We start from the raw sequence: 14,206 nt of genomic DNA, 5'->3' as shown, positions 1-14,206 counted from the left end.
GGGCGGGGCCGCCGGGGCGGGGCTGGAGGCCAGCTCGCCCATCTTGGCAAGGTGATGTGGCTGCTTCTTTCTCAGCGATCACGGGGATCTTGGGAGAGGAACTGGCCCAGGGTTGAATTGGAGATCTGCTCCCTGCCACGGAGGCATGGGATGACGTTGCGTGGCGATGCGACCCCACGGAGGAGAACACGAGAACCCGGCAGGCCGGCCGGGGGAGACCCCCGCACGGGCTCCCCAGCCCCCTCTGGCTTCCAAGGCGCTCTCTGGGTGCGGGAAGGGGAGATGGGGCACGGTGGGACGTGCGGGTGTCCTGCCGCCAGGGGCCAGAAGGTGGCGATGGGAACAGCCAGGGTCCGAAACCCGGGGGACAGGGGTGGTGCTGCGCGCGGCGGGAGCGCGCGGCGGGAGCGCGCGGCGGGAGCGCGCCAGCGCCAGCTCCCCTGCGCTTCGCTCCTGGGTTTCCTGGGCCATCGCCGCCGTCCGTGCGTCCCGCCGCGCGGGGACGGCCGCGGTGAGCACTGGCTCTGAGCCAGGCAGCCATCTTTCCGGTCCCTTCTGACCTTTTCAGTTCTGCCGATGACCCGGGGCTGGAGTTAGGGGGGGACGAGGGAGGACAGGCCTGGACTCTGTCCCACGGGTCTTTTGCTCAAGGCGCTCTACCACTTGGGCCACGGCTCTCCTTTTTGCTTTTTGCTGGCTAACTGGAGATGAGCCTCAGGCTTTCCTGCCTGGCTGGCTTTGAACCTCAATGCTTAGATCTCAGCCTCCGGAGCAGCTAGGGTGACGGGTGTGAGCCACCGGCGCCCGGCCGCTGTCAACAATGACATGTCCTCCCGGCACCTGTCAGACTCCCTGGGAGCAGCCCTGCGATCTGGCTGTGTAGTCTGAGCTTGGTTTGACTTGAAGCTAGCTTGCAGCCACAGGAAGGTCCTGGGAAGAGGGAGGAGCCGAGGCCAGAGAGAACTGAACCAAAGGACAAGCCAACCGGTATGGAAATGTGGGGCTCGCTCGTAAGCCTGGCTCTGAGCTCATTCCTGCGGCTCCTGCTGCTCCCCTCTAACCTATGAAATTCCAGGCTCTGAGGCCCAAACAGGAAACACAGAAGCAACTTGGGGAACTTCCCACATGCTCATATGGAGAAACACCAGGCCTGTCTAGGAACGGCTGATGAGCCAGCACCCCGGCCTGCTTCAGACGGGCGGCTGGGCACTGCCCGGCCTGCAGGCTTGGTAGCAGCCTCGTCCAGAGCCGGGATGCACCCGATGTGTGCTCAGCTGTAGTAGCAGCGACACACAGAGTACAGTCCCCCCCCCCTCAGTGGACTCCCGCACCCAGAGACAGGGTTCTGCACAAAGAGCATGGCTGTCTTACCTGACCCAAACCACCGGGACATCCTCCCCAAGCCCATGCACCTGGCTAAATGTACTGGTATGCTTAGGAAACCATGTCACTTCACGGTAACCACAGCCCAAGGAGGGGATGTCCGCAGTGGCCGGTGCCTACGAACGGCACCTGGGCTCCTCCCTCGGGCTGGCATGAGCTGGTATTCTCCCAAGCTCTCTCCCGGGCTAAATGCGCACTCCACGGAGCTCTGAAGCACACAGTGGGAGGAGCGCTGGGATGGCGTTTTTGCCCAAGCTCGGCGCTCTACCACTTGAGCCACAGCTCCACACGTGGCTTCTTTGGTGGTTAACTAGAGAAAAGAGTCTCATGGACTTTCCTGCCCTGGCTGACTTGGAACTGTCAGCCTCAGATCTCAGCCTCCTGAGATTACAGGCGGGTGCCCAGCTTTGAGATCTTGAAAGACTTTCAACGAAGGTCCTTAATAAGGGCAAGCGGGGATGTCATGGCGAGAGGCGGAGACACGGAGAGGAATGTTCACAAGGGATTATCAGGGCTGAGCACCTGAAAGATGGCTGTTTCTCAGGCCCCCAAAGGTAAGGACGCATGCTGGAGGGCCGTGATTGCGACCTTCATCGCCGCCGAGCGGACACACCCCACCACGTCTCAAATCCGCAGGCAGCCTGCAGCACGCGTGGGCGCTGGGAAGGTCCCTCGGGACGCCACGTGCCACACCGCACGGGCTCCCCGCCCGTGCCAGCGCCTCGCGAGGGGGGGGGGCGCCATCTACAGAGGAGAAAGGACAAGGCCGGAATGCAGTCTGTCCTGTGGCGTCTGTCCTGACTGGCAAGGCCAGGTAGTGAATATTTTCCTCTCACCTCTGGAGCAGCCGCAGCCCACAGAGAACACAGCAGCACACGGCAGACAGGAACTTCCAGGCCTGGATTTCTCACCCTGACTCCAGAGTTCGTTGCTCAGAACACGGGGCGCCTTAGCTCCTGGAGGTCAGGAGGACTGTGGTCTGAGGACAGTCTGGGCAAAAAGTTAGTCAGACCCTGTCTCAGCCGACAAACCAGGTGTCCCGGGATACACTGGTGGTCTCAGCCACCCAGGCGGCAGGAACGGGAGGATCGTGGTCCAAGAACAGCCTTAGCAAAAATCACACAGAGCCTGTCTGAAAAAGAGCTGCTGCAGAAAGGGCCGGGCTGGGGCTCTGGTGGTGCCGCCGGTGCCCAGCCAGGGCGCGAACCTGAGTCGCAGCCTGGTGTTGCCCAATTCCCCCAAATAAAACTCCACTGTGGGAAGTACCGGAGGGGTTGTGGGGAGCACGGGAGAGCTGCAGGAGGAAAAGCAGCACACCGCACAGTAGACGCGGGCAGCGAGGGGCCGGGCCTGGGGCGGGCAGCGGAAGGCCAGGCCCAGGCAGAGACACCTTGGAGGGCTGGGGGCGGGGCTGGGCCCGGGGCCCAGGGAGGCTGGGGCTTAGCAAGGCCTTGGCTCAGGGAGGAAATGGTTTGTTTCTAGGTTGGTGGTGAAAGTCTATTTGTAAAAGGGCGTAAAATCCACTTTGGCTGAGTTAGAAAGCTCTTAATGCAGGGAAAGCAGTGTGCAAAGGGAGATCTGGGTCAAACTTTGTGCATGAGACCGAGCCACCTCTCTCTAATTCCCCCCCTCCGCTCCCTCTCGTACTGGGGTTTGAACTCAGGGCTCGGCACTTGCTGAATGGGCGCTTGACCGCAGAGCCGTGCTCCAGTCCTCCGTGTTTCAGTTTACTTTTGAGATAAGGTGGTCTGGCTTTTTGCCCAGGCGGGCTTGGATTGTGATCTTCCCGCTTCTGCTTCCTGTCCCAGCAGGGCAGATGAGCTCCACTACACGCCCAGAAGGGAGGGACCACAATCTGAGGCCAGGCCAGAGAACCGCCTGGCAACGTAAGAAACCCTGAGCTCACGTTCACATTCACACACACACACACACACAACTACCACAGAAAAGAAAAAAAAAGATAGGCAGAGAGTCTCACAGACTTTCCTGCCTAAACTGGCCTCAAACTGTGATCCTCAGATCTCAGCCTCCTGAGCAGCCAGGATTACAGGCACCTGGCTTAGGACAGACTTTTTATTTTATTTTATTTTTGGGTCCGGTTGTGGGGCCTGACCTCTGGGCTTGGGCGCTGTCCCTCAGCTCTTCAGCTCAAGGCTAGCGCTCTACCACTTGAGCCACAGCGCCACTTCCGGCTTTTTTTTTCCTGCTTATGTGGTGCTGAGGAATCGAACCCAGGGCCTCATGCATGCAAGGCAAGCACTCTACCACTGAGCCACCTTCCCAGCTCCAGGACAGACTTTTTAACCAACAGTGCTGGGAAAAGAGGACATCCTTATACAGAAGACGTAGCTTTGCACCCTGTGCAAAGACCAGGTGCAACTAGCACTTCAGTGAGAGCTTGCGCTCTGGAAACAGTAAAGGCAGCACCAGTACAGACCACGCTTCCGGGACAGACTCCAAGAGCCCAGGAATCAGCAGCAAAACATTAATGGAATGACTAAAAGGTTTCAACAACCATCAGTGGAGAGACCGAGCACGGGCTGGGAGAAACGGACGGCCAGAGATGCCCCCGCACCGTCACTACCCACACCAGAGAAAGAACCAAACAACAACAACAGCAATCAGATGTTAAAATGGCCAAACAATCTGAATAAACTCTTCTCAAAACATAGAAACAATCAACAAACATGCATAATATTCAGTATCATTAAGCCATAAAGAAAATGCACCTCAGATAGAATGACCAGTACACACACACACACACACACACACACACACACACACACACACACCCACCAACAAATGCACTCAAGGATGTGGATAAAAAGGAATTCTTACACTTCTTACACACTGCTGGGCGGGTGTGTGTGTGTAAATTAGCACAGATGTTGTGTTAAGAACAATGCAGGATGCAGGTCAAACTCCATCTCCTGTCCCATCCAGCTACCTGGGTGCTGGGTTCAAGTCCAGCGGAAGTTCAGTTAGCACAACAGCAGGCCCCCTGCAGTCCACAGCAGTGCTGGGGCAGTGTCCACAACCGCTGAGCTGTGGGGTCCCCCCAGGGCCCTCGTCAGATGAATGGATGAGGAGAATGTGGTAGAGACGTAAAATGGTGTCATTCGGCAATAACAACAACCGCTCCTGGTTCTCTGCTTTACAAGATCAAGTCCCGCACGGTGCTTCAGACGGTGAAGGGCGCAGACACGGCTCCTCCAGCACACGTTCTCTTCCTGGCCAAAGTCTCTTCCTTCTCTCACCTCTCAGAGTCTCTGTTCCTCTCTCCTTCAGCACAAAACTGTCTCTGCTTCCCTCTCTCCACTTGCGCAGTCCTTGCTTTTTTCTGTCCATTCAATTCAGCCTCCATGCTCGGGGATCACCCCGCTAGAAGATTCTAGCAAGAACCACAGCCTCTCCCCAGGGCCTTTGACCAGGCTCTAGAATAAAAACAAAGCGGAGGACACAGCCTCCCCGCTGCGGCCTGGCGCCTCCCCTGCTGAAGCGCTGCTCCAACCTCAGTGAATGTCTCCCCCGTGGCTTGTGGGTGCTACTTAGGATTCCCTTAGAAAGTTAATAAAAACAAGCCGAGATGGGCGCTGGTGGCTCACGCCTGTCATCCTAGCTACTCAAGAGGCTCAGATCTGAGGATGGAGATTTGAGGGCAGCCTAGGCAGGAAAAGTCCATGAGACTCTTATCTCCAAGAAACTACCCAAAAACTAGAAGAGGAGCTGTGGCTCAAGTTGTAGAGCATGAGCCTTGAGTGAAAAAAGCTCAGGAATAGGGCTGGGAAGGTGGCTCAGTGGTAGAGTGCTTGCCTTGCATGCATGAGGCCCTGGGTTCGATTCCTCAGCACCACATACACAGAAAAAAAAAGCCGGAAGTGGCGCTGTGGCTCAAGTGGCACAGAGCTATCCTTGAGCAAGAAGCTCAGAGACAGTGACCCAGAGCTGAGTTCAAGCCCCAGGACTGGCACCGAGAGAAAACAACAAACGTAATACAGACAAAAGATTTTGCTTCTGAAAGTAAAATTCCAACTCACTTTGCTCACACAGAACAGAGAAAGATGCTCCCGCGAGGGAGCCCCAGCCAGTAGAGGCCCTTGGTCTCCTTCATTTATGACATCTAAAATCAGCCGTGGGGTGAGGCAGTCAGCCGCGGGCACTGGAAACAGCCCAGCCTGCTTGCTGTCTTGCCTTTGCTCCTAACGAGCTTTGCTCTAGCTGTTCAGCCGTCCTCACTTTGATGTCCTGTGTTTAATGGGGATTATGCTAGAATCTTAAGCTAGAACAGGGGGCTTGTGTGTTCACATACCTTGCCTGAAGCTGATGTTGTTCATAGATCAGCATTGTTTAAGACGTGAATTACAGAAGGCAGAGTCACATCAAACTGTGCGTCTGATTACAGTGCAAAACTAACTGTCCACTGACTAAAGAGCTGCCCCCCACCCAGGAGGTAAGTGTTTCTGGGGGGGCCCTGGATTACGTCTAATTTCTCTCTTTTGTCTAGCCTGTGCTTTCTCTATCTAAAAAAGTTATTTATTTATGAGAGCTGAATTATAGATCAATGTTTGTAAATGCACCTATATTATTAACATGGTGTTGTTCACAGTGTAGCAGTTATTCAAAAGTTAGCTACTTCTGAGGTAAGTTCTGAATCTTTTAAAAAGTTTAGGGAAGTGGTTGCTTTTTTTTTTGTCGGTTGTGGGGCTTGAACTCTGGGCCTGGGCGCTGTCCCTCAGCTCTTCAGCTCAAGGCAAGCACTCTACCACTTGAGCTATAGCACCACTTCCGGTTTTCTGGTGGTTTATTGGAGGTAAGAGTTTCACAGACTTTCCTGCTCAGGCTAGCTTTGAACCACCATCCTCAGATCTCAGCCTTCTGAGTAGCTAGGATTACAGGTGTGAGCCACCAGCACCCGGCAAAGTGGTTGCTTTTATCTTATGTACATCTTGCCACAGTGAAAAACAGAGCTAACATAAGAACCAATAGACTGAGCTTGTGTTAATCATTCGCAAGTCATGGATTTAACTTCAGTGGGGTTTCTGCATGTCACCATGAGGATACAGCTCTTCAATGGTCAAACAACACCATAAGTGCAGGAATTCTGAAGGGCTTTCTCCAAGTGCACACTCCACATGAACGACAGACACCCCATTCTGGACATGTCGGCTCCCACAGTTCCCCTCACCAGGACCAGCAGGAGCAATGGAAGCTCCAAGAGCGACCTGGCCCCACACTGGGGTCTTCAGCCCAAGCGGGGCTGCTGCAAGCTCATCTCAGACCCAAAGCTGCTGCTTCTCCCACAGTACTGGAGCTGTGCACCTCACAGCTGGGGGGGGGGCAGGAAGACAGGGAGATCCGCACGGGATGCTCGCCAAGTCTTTGGAATATGGATTTTTGAGGTTAGAATTAACACAAAAGGAAGGAACAAGGGACCCACTTAAAGTACACAAAATGCTCGATTTCTCCATGTCATAAAACTAGAAAGGCTGAGCTGTACCTCAGTGGCAAAGCATTTGCCTTAGCAAGTGCAACATCATGGGTTCGATCCCCAGTACCAAAAAAGAAAAGATACCCCTTCCAAGAAAAATACAGTAGCTGGTCATCAGCGGCTCACACCTGTAATCCTAGCTATGCAGGAGGTTGAAATCGGAGGAAGGTGATTCAAAGCCAGCCCAGTCAGAAAAAACCATGAAACTCTTATCTCCAATGAACCACCAGAAAACCAGAAGTGAAGCTGTGTCTCAAAGTGTTAGAGCACTCGCCTTGAGTAAAAGAGCTCTGGGACATGCCCAGGCCCTGAGTTCAAACTCCATGACTGACCAAAACAAATACCAAACAAAAACTAGAGCAAATGACATTCAAGACTTAATAGCTTTTACACACACACACACACACACCACACCATACACACACACACACACAGAGACGCACAGGTAACTCACACCTATAATCGTAGCTATTCAGGAGGCTGAGATATGGGGATCATGATTCAAAGTCAGCCTAAGTAGACAAATCTAAGAGAGTCTCATTTCCAATTAACCAGCAAAAAGCCAGAAATGGAGGTGTGGATCAAGTGGTAGAGAGCCAAACAACTAGGCAAGAGCACAAGGCCCTGAGTTCAAGTCTACCATCTCCACCTGCACACATGTTTTTTGCAAACTTCTAATAAAGAGCATTAAGCAGCAAGCAAAAACTAGGAAAGGCATATGGGCAGTTCAGACGACTACACGATAGCTATCACACAGCTTATGAAAACATTAATGAGCTTGGCTGGATACAGCATAGTGCTTATTTCTGAGTAGTGAAAAATGAAAGCAGGTATTTAAGCAGGTGAAACCAGAAACAAACGCACAAGGAAACACAAGTCCACCACACTGAGGACTAGTTAGGAAGAAACAATTCTGGAGAATGTTTAGAGGTAAATTTAGAAAACAAAAACAGCCAGGCATGGTGGTTCATGCCTATCATGCTGGCTTCTTAGGAGGCTGCGATCAGGAGAATCAAGATTCGAGGCCAATCCAGGCAAACACTTTTACAAGACTCCATCTCAACAGGAATAGGCAGTGGTGTACACCTGCCACCCTCATTACAGCGGGGAGCACACCGAGGAGGACTGTGGTCGAGGCCAGCCGGAATAAAAAGTGAGGCCCAGTGTAAGAAGGCCTAGAGGTGTGGCTCGAGCGTTAGAGTGCCCACTGAGCACGTGCAAGGTCCTGAGTTCAAACACCAGGACTGCTAAGAAAAAAAAAAGGGGGGGCCTCACACAGTGGTCCCTTCAGCTCTAGGGAAGATCTCAGCTTTACTTTCTGCTCCATCATTACCTCTGAAAGAGAACTTCCCAGCCTCCCTGGATGATCAAGTGTCTCTGTGGAACACAACCAGGCTGTGCAGATGAACACAGACAACACTGGCGGCCTCTTCCTTTCTCCTGACAGGTTGACACCAAACCAGCTCCCTTCCCACCTATAAATACTTGGCTTTGCTCCTGCTGCTCACCTTTGTCGGGGGCTCTCTAAGGCTGGGATTAAGAGGAAGTCCCCAGGCACAGGTCATTGGTTTCCAACACAGGGAGCTACCAAACTAAGCTGCTAGCATGGCCTGGTGAGCAGGGTGCTGGGAAGTGATCTGCGGGGGTTCTCTCGCATTTATGCCAGGCCATGCAGATCTAAACTACAGCCCCCCTCCCCCTCCTGAGGCACGGGATGACTAAACCATAGAAATGTATTAGTGAGTTCTGCGTTTTTACATGTGTACTTTTAAAAATAGAAACTGTGATTTAATATTGTAAGCATATATAGCTTACTTTTTGGCGATACTGAGGCTTGAACTTAAGGCTTTGTGCTTACTAAGCACTTGAGCCAAACCTCCATCCCTTTTTGTTCTGGTTCTTTTAAAGATAGGGTCTTAACTTTTTTGCCCAGGCTGGCCAGGACAGCAATCCCCCATTTATGCTTCCCACTTAGCTGGGATGACCACGGGATGTAGTCTGCACAAACTTTCCACGTTATCTAGCCCCAAACCACGATCCTCCTCATTTCAACCTCCCAAGCACTTAGCATTATAGGATGCGGGATTAGCCCCTGTTGTAAATGAACTTCCAGGATGGCAGTGATTAACAATTGGTTTGTAAAATTGTGGAAGAGCTAGCAATTTCTCTGGAGCCAGCATAAGCCAGCCTGCCCTCCCGCTGCTAGGAGATAGTGTAAGCACCCCCTTTCTGTAACCCTGAGGGAAAAAAGAAAGGATGACAGAACTCTCCTCATTCCATTCTGTCTGCAGCACATGGTAAATTCTTTTCTCCCTCTGATCTTACGATCCTTACCCAGGGGACTGGCGACATCGTTTTGAGATCCCAGTGACTATGAAAATGGAGGCCTCTGGTCCAACAACGTGGCTAAGGTTTCAATTCAGGGGGGCATCAAGCCACGCATGGCGCTGTGCCTGTGAGCTGCCCCTGCCCGCCCTCTGCCTTGTCCTGTGGGCCAAGCCAGAGCAGCAGAACTAGCGCTGCAGGCAGAAGGCGGCAGGAGGTGAGGCTGGGGCAGAGCTTGCCCTTGAGATGCCCTTGGGCCCAGCCTCTGCTGCCTCATCAATTACAGGGATGACCAAGGGAGGCTTCATGGTGTCTCCTCGGATGTTCTTGAGGGAGCCACAGACTGCCTCGGGAAGCTCAGCAGGCAGAGGGGGTGCTGGGACGGTTATCTGGGCACGAGAACCCCACTGGGGCCAAAACGAGAAGCCCCAGTGATGGGCCGGGGCGTGATGCCCTGAAACGGAGGGGCTGTGCACAGGTGCGCGAGGGCGGGCTCGAGGGCGGGGCTTTGCACAGGTGTGCATCCGCTGCTCCTCTCACCACTGCGCCTGTCACTCAGGCTGTGTGTCACAGGGTGACAGATGTGTAACCTTGTGGCTCGCTGGGCTTGCCGGAGGCCTGCCAGAGCACCCTCACTTTGTGTGAGCAGGCTCCCAACTGTAAGAGCTGAAACCTGTGTTGGGGGGGCGTGTGGGTGGAGGGAGGGAGGGAAGGCCAAGCAGTCATCTTAGTCAGTGCGCAGATGGGAACATGGGATGGGTGGGTGCAGTTGGGAGAGACAGACGGGGCACTAATCAGGACGCACTGAACTCCTAAGTGAAACCCCTGCTCTCCCACTCAAATAAAAGATGTGTACAACAACAACAGTGCAAATGCAGCCGTCACCGCGCGGCTAATGACTGTCACCTAGAAATGCAGCCTGCACCCCAGTCTGCAGATAATCTTGTTCCCCACAGCCAACCATCTAGCTCTCCCCTCTGCGTGATGGTGAGGAGCTCTGTTGATTTGTGTAGCAATCGTGACCATTTGGGCCTCAGGGCATCTGAATTGTGGTTAATGAAGTTTTGAAATCAATTTCACACTTTCTTTTCCTTTTTCTTTTTGTCAGTCATGGGGCTTGAACTCTGGGCCTGGGCGCTGTCCCTCAGCTCTTCAGCTCAAGGTGAGTGCTCTACCACTGGAGCCACAGCGCCACTTCCAGTTTTTTTCTGGTGGCTTATTAAAGATAAGAGTTTCACAGCTTTTCCTCCCCAGGCTGGCTTTGAACTGCGATCCTCAGATCTCAGCCTTCTGAGTAGCTAGGATGACAGGCGTGAGCCACCGGCACCCAGCTCACACTTTCTTTCTTTGTGTGTTGGTCCTGAGACTCAACTCAAGGCTTGGGTGTTGTCCCTCAGCTTTCTGGTGTTCTACCACTTGAGCCACTTCTGGCTTTTCAGTCATTTACTGGAGCTAAGAATCTCACAGACCTTCCTTCCTAAGCTGGCATGGAGCCAGCCTTCTGAGAGATATGCAGAGTCTCAAGGACTTTCCTGCCCACACTGGCCTCAAACTATGATCCCCAGATCTCAGCCTTCTGAGTAGCTAGGATTACAGACGCCGGCCACCGGTGCCAGGCCCGGTGTGTGAGCACGCGGCAGTGTGACCAAGCCAGTGTGCGGGACAGTGACTCCCAATCAGCTTCCCCTGCTCTCCTCTTCCAGCCTTGACTTGTGTTACGATGGTTTTGAAACAGAATCCCATTTGGGCTGGGGCTTGGGTGCGACATTTGTACCTAGCCACCATCTTCCGTTCAGGACGGATGTAGGAACAGAATGGCTTTATTTCTACTTATTTACATTTTTAATGCTTTGGGTTGAACTCAGGGCTCTGCACGTACAGGCAGGTATTGTATCTCTGAGCTACTCCCAGCCCTCTCTCTTGCCCAAGTGAAGAAGCCGGCAACAATTTGAAGCTGTTTCTCAAAGTGGGGTTCTGGGCGGCGCAGCAGGTGGCTGGGAACTTGTCAGATATGCAAACTCCCGGCCCGCCCTGCCCCAACCTCCCAGGCAGACAGGGAGGGAGGGTGGGGCTCTGCTGTCAGCCGGACTGAAAAACAACCACCCGGTGATTCTGCCAGCGTCCTTCAGTGCCCAGGGCTCTAAAGCAATGTTGAAATGGCTGAAAGGCTGCACGGCGCGCTCTGGGTCTTTCCCAATGCCGAAACGAGGTCGGGGAAAGCACTAAACCCAGCCAGCCGGCCAGCAATCCTAGACCGGGGAATGACTACATCTCCTGCTCCCTGCCATCTGGCCAGGCCGAGCCTCTGCCCTGCCAGAAGGGAGCCCAGGACGGCTAGCACTTTCTATCGGAGTCCTGCAAACGCATGCACCTCCACGCAGGAAATGGAGAAATGCAAAACAATCCAACCCAGGGGTAAGGGATGCTGGAAATCTCTGCATTCAAAGAAGTCACGGCAACCCATCGGTGTGCACTCCTCAGTCTGAGCAGAGCAATCACTACTTCCCAAGCGGCAGCCACAAGAGAAAAAAGACAGGGATCGACCGACAGCTTCCCCCGGGACACAAACGCGGCCTCCCAGGCCAGGCGGCTCTCCATCTGCTCCCGGACCCACCCCCTCTCATCACCGCACCACGCACCACAGAGACCGGCTGCCTGCAGGATCCTAAGCGTTTCTCTCCCAGGCCCGTCCCCCAACACATGCTCCTGCAGCACAGAGGTTCTCCGTCCCCAGAACCCCCAGATCGCAGGCTCAGAGCACCCTCTGAGCGAGACAGACCTGCCCCGTGCTCGCCATCTTCTCTCACGTTCAGCCTCTGAGCCTGACCTGCAAGGCCCCCGCGGCCACGTGCCCCAGGCCCTGCACGCAGCCTGCCAACGTGTCAAAGTCTCAAAAGCGATTTCTAAAGCCCCCTCCCCAGCCAATCCAGGTTGCTTCTCTAGAAAGCAAGTGACGGCGACGTTGCCCACGGCGGGCTTACCGAAGGCCTGGATGCAGATGTCCAGGAGCTCCTCCAGGCTGGCTCCGCGGGCCAGCTGTCCCAGGGGCACCATCATCCCCAGCTGAGTGACCGGGGCCAGGCTGGTGTGGCAGGGCAGGGAGGCTGGCTTCGCCTCTAGTCTTGCTCTGGGGGCAGCTCGGGCGCCATGGGGCTGTTTCCTGGGGAGGAGAGGAGGAGGTGAGGGAGGTGAGGGAGGGAGCAGGTCACAGCTCCGAGGACGCCAGGCTCCGGGGCTGGAGAGGAACAGGGCGGAGGAGAGCCGAGGAGTCTCAGGAGCTGGGCTGAATGGAGGCGCAGCCCTCCTTCCTGGCAAGGGCACTGATCAGACTGGTTGGCTGTGAAACTCCAGGTAAGAGGTCCCCCGGGGAAAGGGGGAAGGATGCGGGCCCTCCCACTTCTGGAAGGCCAGCGGCAGGTGGCAGACGGTCCCTGGGCCGCCCGGCAGCTCGTGGCCAGTCAGTTTTACTACTCCAGCGGCTAAACCACTGGCACGTGCCTCACAGCTACTGCAGCTGGCCCCAATTCATCTCGAGCGACGCGAGCAGTGCAGAGGTTGGCAGTCTCTGAAGCGCCTTCAGGGAACTCGGGGGAGAACCAGGCCAGGGGAGGCTGAGGGGGCGGTGGCTAGATTTTAAATTAGTCCTGCCTTTCTTACACATCTATATTGGGATTAAGAAACCACGTACTATTATCAACCACACAATGACCCCTAAGATATCTTCTATCCCCAAGCACTATTCCATCAAGTCCTTATTTGGATTCTTTTTGGTTTGAACTCTGGGCCTGGGCGCTGTCCCTGAGCTCTTCAGCTCAAGGCTAGTGCTCTACCCCTTGGGCCACAGCGCCACTACAAGCTGTATTCTCCAGAGGTATGTTCTAGAACTAAGTGGAAAAGGACACGTTTGGAATGGACCTGTCATCTGTGTGTGTGGTGTGTGCGCGCACACACGCACACACATGCTCACCGGTACTGATGCTTGAGCCTAAGAACTGTGCCTCAGCCCTTTTCAGCTCAAGGCTACTACTCTACCACAGCTCCATGTCCTTTTTTTTCCCTTCTTTTGCTGGTTAATTGGAGATAAGAGTCTCATGGACTTTCCTGCCCAGGCTGGCCTCAAACCTCCATCCTCAGATCCCAGCCTCTTGTGGAGCTAAGGTTACAGGTGTGAGCTACTGGTGCCCAGTCTGTCAGCCTTATCTTTGATCATGACATCATGGGCACAAGTCATTTCACTAAAATGACTTTGAAGGTTTTAAAAATATTTTCCTTTTCACTGGAAAAAAGACACAGATACACATCTGTAATCTTAAAGACTCGACTTGGAGAGAAAGACGGGGAGAAGGGAGGGGAAGGCAGCCCAGCGATTGGGTCCATGTCCTTTCAGGGGGCCAGGCCGGCTCTGCGGGGCCTTTCCCTGGCAGGGGGTTGCCTCAGCCACGCAGGGCTGCCCCGGTGCTCCAAGTGTGGGGGCCCTGGGTAGGGAGAGGAGCCTGCTACAAGACTGCGTGGCCCTCCTTCGAGTGGCAGCACCGAGCGCCAACGGTGTGCTGCACACCGGCTGCTGGGCCTGCTCTGCGCGCTCACTGGCAGCTCCGATCCCACTGGTACCGGGCCTCAGGAGCCCAAGGCCCGGTGATCCTGAGAGACCAAGCACCGGCCACGACGGATGTCCGTCCCGGGCTGAGTCCGATCACCAGCTGGAACAGAACCCCCAGAGCACACAGCAGGGGCCGCCCGGCCCGGCAGCCGGTGCTGGCTGGTGTCTCTGAGCCGATGGACCAGAAGGCTGTGTTCTCCGAGGAGGAGCAGCCGCCGCCCGGCTTTTGTGCTGTGGGTGGCCATCTCCTTTGCCTGGGACCCCAAACCTTCTGCGCCCCTCAGAAGGGGCCAGGAGGGCTCGGCGGGTGGACTGACTGCACAGCGGTTCAGCTCTGCCCTCGCCGGCCCTGCAGGTGCCAGGAGCTGCGCGGCCCGCCGGCACGGAGGGTCTTCGCAAAGCACTGGTCT

The 14,206-nt window shown here is 54.8% G+C and overlaps 1 protein-coding gene across 1 annotated transcript in view; it reads right to left on the bottom strand.

Annotated features, from left to right (window-relative positions):
- The window catches only part of Rasgrp1 (RAS guanyl releasing protein 1 (calcium and DAG-regulated)), a 37,651-nt gene extending 23,610 nt beyond the window's left edge, over positions 1–14,041 (bottom strand). Inside the window, exons 1-2 of the mRNA XM_013010011.1 lie at positions 13,854–14,041; positions 12,178–12,356 (exon numbers count right to left, since the gene is read on the bottom strand). Of these exons, the coding sequence (XP_012865465.1) occupies positions 12,178–12,356; positions 13,854–14,041 (367 nt within the window). The remainder of the gene's footprint in view (positions 1–12,177; positions 12,357–13,853) is intronic.
- Positions 14,042–14,206: the final 165 nt, after the last annotated feature.

The sequence above is a fragment of the Dipodomys ordii genome, unplaced genomic scaffold (genome assembly GCF_000151885.1).
Source record: "Dipodomys ordii isolate 6190 unplaced genomic scaffold, Dord_2.0 Scaffold11, whole genome shotgun sequence".
Lineage (NCBI taxonomy): Eukaryota > Metazoa > Chordata > Mammalia > Rodentia > Heteromyidae > Dipodomys > Dipodomys ordii.
The sequence above is the reverse complement of the archived record's forward strand: the minus strand, read 5'-3'. Positions and strand labels throughout refer to the sequence as shown.